The 6,041-nt window shown below is 53.3% G+C and overlaps 1 protein-coding gene across 1 annotated transcript; it reads left to right on the top strand.

Annotated features, from left to right (window-relative positions):
- Positions 1-2,136: 2,136 nt before the first annotated feature.
- LOC103583087 (uncharacterized protein C2orf57-like) lies at positions 2,137-3,357 on the top strand. Its single transcript, XM_008564501.1, has one exon. The coding sequence runs from the start codon at positions 2,137-2,139 to the stop codon at positions 3,355-3,357; it is 1,221 nt and encodes a 406-aa protein (XP_008562723.1).
- The last annotated feature ends 2,684 nt before the right edge of the window (positions 3,358-6,041 follow it).

The raw sequence follows: 6,041 nt of genomic DNA, 5'->3' as shown, positions 1-6,041 counted from the left end.
TAACTAGAAGCAGGGGGTGTGGGGAGGGGCTTTGGAGTCAGGCAGACACCATTTAATCTGCTGTGTACCTAGCTTTTCTAAGTCCCAGTTTCCTCGCCTGAAAAGTGGGGAAATAACACGTGCAAGGGCCAGTCATGCCCACACGCAGTGCGACATGCCACTCCTGATTGTTTAGGACAGGAAGGTATTCAAGCAAATATCGAGCAACCAACTGACAGGGATCTCATAATTATCAGAATTGGGTGAGGATGAAGATTAGCTACACGTAATAGAAAACCCCAGATAACAATAGTTTGAGGACATATGTGGTTATTTTCCCTCACACAAATTCTGGAGGTTGGCAGCGGTTTGGTCTAGTGGCTGGTATGATGGGTCCAACAGTAGGACCCAGGTTCCTTCCATCTTTGTGCTCTGCCATCCTAATGTGTCTTTCACCCTCAAGATTACCTCATGGACCACAGTGGCTGCTGGTGCTCCAGCCTTCACATTCCTGATAGGAGGACGGCATAAAGGGGGAAGAGCAAAAAAGTGCTCAGCTCTTTGAAGGATCCTTTCTGAAGCTCCACACGATGCTTTCTGCTTGCTTCTCATTAGGCAGAACGTGGCCACGTGTTCTTTCCTACCTGCAAGAGAGGCTGGGAAACGGGTTCTCTTAGCTGAGCACATAGCCACCCTGAATAAATGGGTTCTGGCACTAAGGAAGAAGGACGCTAGGATGAGCAGCTAGCAGTCTCCTCCATGATTCCGTCACAAGGTACAGGTGGTACCAGTTAGTCCCTCACACCCCGTGACCTCTGAGCTGGCGGCAGGGTGTCCGTGGGGAGAATGAATACTTAACGAGCATGGAGCCTGGTGCTCAGGAGATGTGGAGTCCTCCTCACAGGGTTAAGACTGAGGTTGGCAGAGGAGGGATTCAGTCAAAGGAGTGTGAAGGGAATGAGGAGAAATAGAAGAGCCTAATCTTGGGGGAAGGGGGGAGGAGGGAGCCAGTGAAGGACACAGAGACCAGCAGAGGCAGCATGGGAGAGGGTGCGGGAAGAACGTTTCAGGGAGAATTGATTGTACATTTATGGCCATGCTGATGACGGTATAGACCAAAGCTGGCACCAGCTGTTACCTGCTGCTGTGGTGGGACCCATTATGATGGTAGGCTTCTGTCCACATTAGCCAGTGTCCTTACCGTGCCGGTCATTCAATAGTTTTAATGTCCCTCCTGGGTATAAGACAGGGCTGAAGAGCTTGAGTTCTGAAGATAAGACAGGGTTCAAATCCCAGATTCAGTGCTTATGAGTAGCGTTACTTTGAATAAGTCACTTATTCCTTCTGAGGCTCAGCTTCCCCATGTGTAAAATGGATGTTATAATAGATCTGTACCTACCTAGAGAAGATGCGGTCACTGGAAGGATTAAATGCTTAGCTCCTTCCCCTGCACACACTAAGTGTTAGCTGATAACCCCGGAAGAAGCACAGATACAACAGACTGGAACCTTCTACTCCAATCACCTTCTTAATGAAGACCATAAGCATAGGCAGGTTCATCTGGGTCTACGATTTTCCAAGGAATACTCTGGGGTTGGTGGATCTTTTGTTATTTTCTTCTCTCCCAGCCCAATTGAGCAGGGAAAAGATGGGGATTGTCTGTTCTGTGTCAAAAGGGTTAATCCCACAGCCCAAGATGGTCAGGGCTGGAGCTGCCCAGGCTCTTGATCTTTGCTTATTCCTACCCACCACTGCTGGGAAACTGATTCCCTGCAGAAAGGCTAGCTAAATTGGGGTCTTGAAGCACACAGGTGCCAGGAGGGGTCCCTTATAAACACTGATTCTGAATCAACACCTGCATTCCCTTCTCATTCGTCAAAGTCACAATCATCATGACCCTGTGGCTGCACCTGCACCACACACACAGCTCTACCCTTTCCCAAAACATTTGTCTTTCTTTCCCTACGTACCTGCAAACTTGACTACAAATTGTCCCATGGACTCAGTCCACTTTGGGCAGCTGCTCCAGAGGCTCAAGACCCTTGCTCTACAGGTGCCTGTGACATCACCAGCTGCCCACAGCCCCCTGTGACCTCACTATCTGGACAATTCAGCCCAGCAGGGCCGTGGCTCCTTGAACCACCACAAGTGGCATAGATGAACATCGTGCCCTCGGGAGAAGCCAGAGCCACCAGCAACTCCACACATGAAACTCCCGAGGCCTCCCTGGGCAAGGTGGCTGACAGCAAGCCTGCAGACGGCTCGGCAGGGGGCTCCCAAAGTCAGGGCCCTCTTCTTGCAGATGTCTCAGTGACAAGCAGCACTGCAGCATCTGCTGAAGGACAAGATGTAAATCAGGCCTCCTTCAAGACAGCCACCTCCGAGGTCAAGTCAACTTCTGGGGACGAAGACAAGTATGGAGATGTTTCAGGCAACAGCCAGGACAAGCCTGGAGAGATCATGTCTCCACAAGACCTAAGTCACCTGCAAAGGTCCATGAGCCTGCATAACCCAGTGTGGGACAGGCAGGTTCCAGATGCAAGGGAAACTCAGAGTCTAGTGGTTTTCCCAAATGACTCCCTGGGGAAGGAAAAGCCACCACAAGTGGCCAGTGCTCCCAGCAGGGAGCCGGAATTAGCTCCATCCAGCCCGGGCGCTAAGGTGCAGTCTGCCCAAAATGCGGAGGTTTCGCCCACCACGAGTGCTGCTGAAAAGTCCGCTGTAGATGCCAATGGTCAGCTTGACCTTCAGGCTACCAGTGTCCCAGAGGCTGCTGAGAAAGCTGAGGGTTCAAAGGCCTCAAACCCTGGCACCGAAGCTCTGCCATCAGATGAGCCCCCGATGGTGATGGAGGAGGATCTGGTGGACAGCTCAAGGGATCCGCAGCCCTGGCCGTCCCCTCCCTCCCCGGGAGGCAGCACCCCCAACTCACCCGACCCCTACCAGGTGGCCTTGGGAAGGAGGCTCCTAGACTCGAACCTGTACATGGCCAGTGAGGACGACTACATGCGCTCCATGACTAGCCTGCTGGGTGGGGGCGAGGGCACCACCAGCTCGCTGGCGGACATCCTCGTGTGGCCGGACACCACCGTGGCCATGGGCGTGGCCGTGGGCTTGCTAGCCTCCGACCACAGCTCCGTGACAGACCTGCTGCACAGCGCAGGGCCCAGCCTGCGCTCGGTCTCCAGCCTGCTGGGGAGCGCCAGGTCAGCCTTCTCCTCCGGGCTGGCATCAGGGACCAGCTCGGCCCTGCGCTTGGTCACCCACACACTGGGGACGGTGGAGCGCAGGACCCTGCAGGGCCTCCGCTCAGCCCTGCGCTACCTGACCTCTCACCTCACCCCGCGCCGGGCCCGTGCTGGCCCCAACTGTGAATAGACCCCCGCACAGGCCCCCAAGGACTGGCTCAGCAGCCTCCCAAGACACCAGGACCCTCATGCCCCACCTCACCCCGCGCCGGGCCCGTGCTGGCCCCAACTGTGAATAGACCCCCGCACAGGCCCCCGAGGACTGGCTCAGCAGCCTCCCAAGACACCAGGACCCTCATGCCCCGCTCCGTTGCCCACCCCTGCCCTGATGGCTCTCCCAGCCCAAGCAATAAATCACCAGCGAGCGTTTATTTTCTAAGTGCCAGTCTCACCCCTTGTGCATGCAGTGGGCAACAGGGTGAAAGGACAGGAGGGGCTCAGGGCATTCTGGAATTTCCACAGCGAGTCCCCTGAGGGCATCTCGGGTTGTGTCATTCAGGGGCAGGGGATAAATGTGTAGAGAGAGAAGATCCTGGGCAGGGATAGGGGCAGGGTGTGGGGAAATCCAGAGTGGACCTCTGCTTGGGTAAGTTCCTGAGGAACTGAGTCCCAAGCCTTCCCCAGGGTCTAGGCTGGCCCAGCAGGCTCGGGCTGCCCAGAGGTGGCACTCTGAGGGGCAGGAGAAGATCGTGAGGATGAGAGCACTGCTCAGACCAATGTGGTTGTTCAAACCCCAGTGCACCGCTGCCCTGGGCAAGTCACTGCACTCCTCAGCTGTAGAACAGAGATCGTTAATCCCCACTGTGATGATGTCATAAGATCTAGGGAAACCATGCAGGCTTAATGCACGGTGTCTGGCACTCAAGAAGCTCTTACGCATCAGCTGCCATTATAGTTATCCTCCAGCAGGATGGGGTGTCATAAGATCTAGGGAAACCATGCAGGCTTAATGCACGGTGTCTGGCACTCAAGAAGCTCATACGCATCAGCTGCCATTATAGTTATCCTCCAGCAGGATGGGAACATAGTGGGACCAGGGGTCCAGGGAGGGTGACCAACCATCCTGGTTTGCCTCCAAGCAAGAGAGTTCCTGGGGTGTGCGAATTTCAGATTTAAAACCGAAAAGTCCCAGGCAAACCAGGATGTGTTGTTCACATTAGACCCAGGCCTCTTTACATGTATTTACATCCATCCTGGAAAGCATTAGTGAGGGAAGGACCTGAGTGCAGCGATGGAGAAACCACCTGCTTCGGAAGCCACCAGCCCCTCGGTTGGCTGGACAGAGCACTGCAGCTGGTGGTGTGACCCGGTGAGTGAAGCACCAGCTTTCAGCCGGCGTCTGATGCAGGTCGCACCCTGCATGCCTGCACCCTGCATGCTTGCACGCTGCAGCCCTGGCCCTGGATCTGTCCACTCATCTGTGCCTCATCCCCAGCAGAGTCTCCAGGGGGAGCCCTGGGGCTGAACCCAGCCAGGTGGACCTTGGATTTGCTTGACCTATATATTGTTTATCAAATTGACTTAATTGCTAATTTTTAAAAAACAGGAGATTTTACATAAAAATCTGGATTTCTGCTTCTCTGGAAAAATCTAGGGCCCTCATTTCTTCAGGATCACAGTCAGCTGAGCTGCCTGCTTTAGGGGACACATGCCTAGCTGGCCTGTGTCAGTGACAGATTTCACCATCCTGGCCCTGGAGGCACAAGCGAGCCACCCCACATGAAGAAGTCTGATGGCAGGCCCCAGGGGGATGGACCAGGTGCACGTACCTCCTTCCCTCCAGGAGCTGCTACTTTGTTTAGGTGCAACATGAGCTGTCCCCACATTGTGAAAGCAAAATTCACAGGAACAAGATTATCAGTTTAGATCCCAGTAATTGGGAGCCTCCCAGAGAAGCAATTGAGTCAGACCTTAAAAGAGAGAAGAGATGATGTCCCCAGACAGAGGCCATAAGAGCAAAAGCTGAGGCAGGCATAAGGAGTGGTTGGTGGAGGGGCAATTGAGCAGCTCAACATGACTGGGGCCCTCAGCAGAGGGTGATAAAGCTTCTGGGGTAGACCCCAAAAGGTGCTCATTCAGGCTTACAGCAAGTAATTTTGAATATCCACTATGTGCCAGACACTGTTTGACACAGACTACAAAGGTAAAGCAGACATTGGGAGGGACAGAAACCAAAGTCAAGCCAGATTAAGTAAAGGGATTAGCTGACTAAGGCAACTGCCAAGTGAGAGCATGGCAGATCCAGGGTCACCCTTGTCCTCAGGGTTGTCTCTCCAGTTTGGCTCCCCTGTGCTGGCTACCTCCATTCTCGTGCAGTTCATCCACTTTCCTAGAAAAGGAGAAAATCTTGTTCTCACTGGCTCTAGCAGGAGTGTCCCAGGGGAGGACATTGCCAGGCTGGCTTGGTGCCCATGTCTTTGCCTGGAACAATCACTGAGGCCACAGGAATGAAATACCTATTACCTGGCCTGGGGCCAGGGTCAGCCCAGAACTGGGGTTTCTCCACAGGAAGGTGTGAAAGGAAGGAGTTAAAGTATAATGCCCACCAAATTGAGAGGTTACTTTGAGAATGAAGAAGGAAGTGGGCAGCTCCACTTATATATACAAAGACATTTATTAATGGGGGTGACTTACACACAGGAAAGCTGGATGCAGTGCAGAATCCGATGTCAGCAGATGAGAGCTCTCTCTGTGCAGGTTAGACAATGTTTATATAGCAAAAACCCCTGTTACTAAAAACAACTGAGGAATTATCTTAAGAAAAATAAATTGACAACATATTCACCAGGTATCTTGTGATTCATGTGGCAGGGG

The sequence above is a fragment of the Galeopterus variegatus genome, unplaced genomic scaffold, assembly GCF_000696425.1.
Source record: "Galeopterus variegatus unplaced genomic scaffold, G_variegatus-3.0.2 Scaffold19586, whole genome shotgun sequence".
Taxonomy (NCBI): Eukaryota; Metazoa; Chordata; class Mammalia; order Dermoptera; family Cynocephalidae; genus Galeopterus; species Galeopterus variegatus.
This window is presented reverse-complemented; position numbering and strand designations above follow the sequence as displayed.

Excerpts from the sequence above, each read along its gene's own strand:
- LOC103583087 (XM_008564501.1), top strand. The coding sequence starts at position 2,137 with ATGAACATCGTGCCCTCGGGAGAAGCCAGAGCCACCAGCAACTCCACA.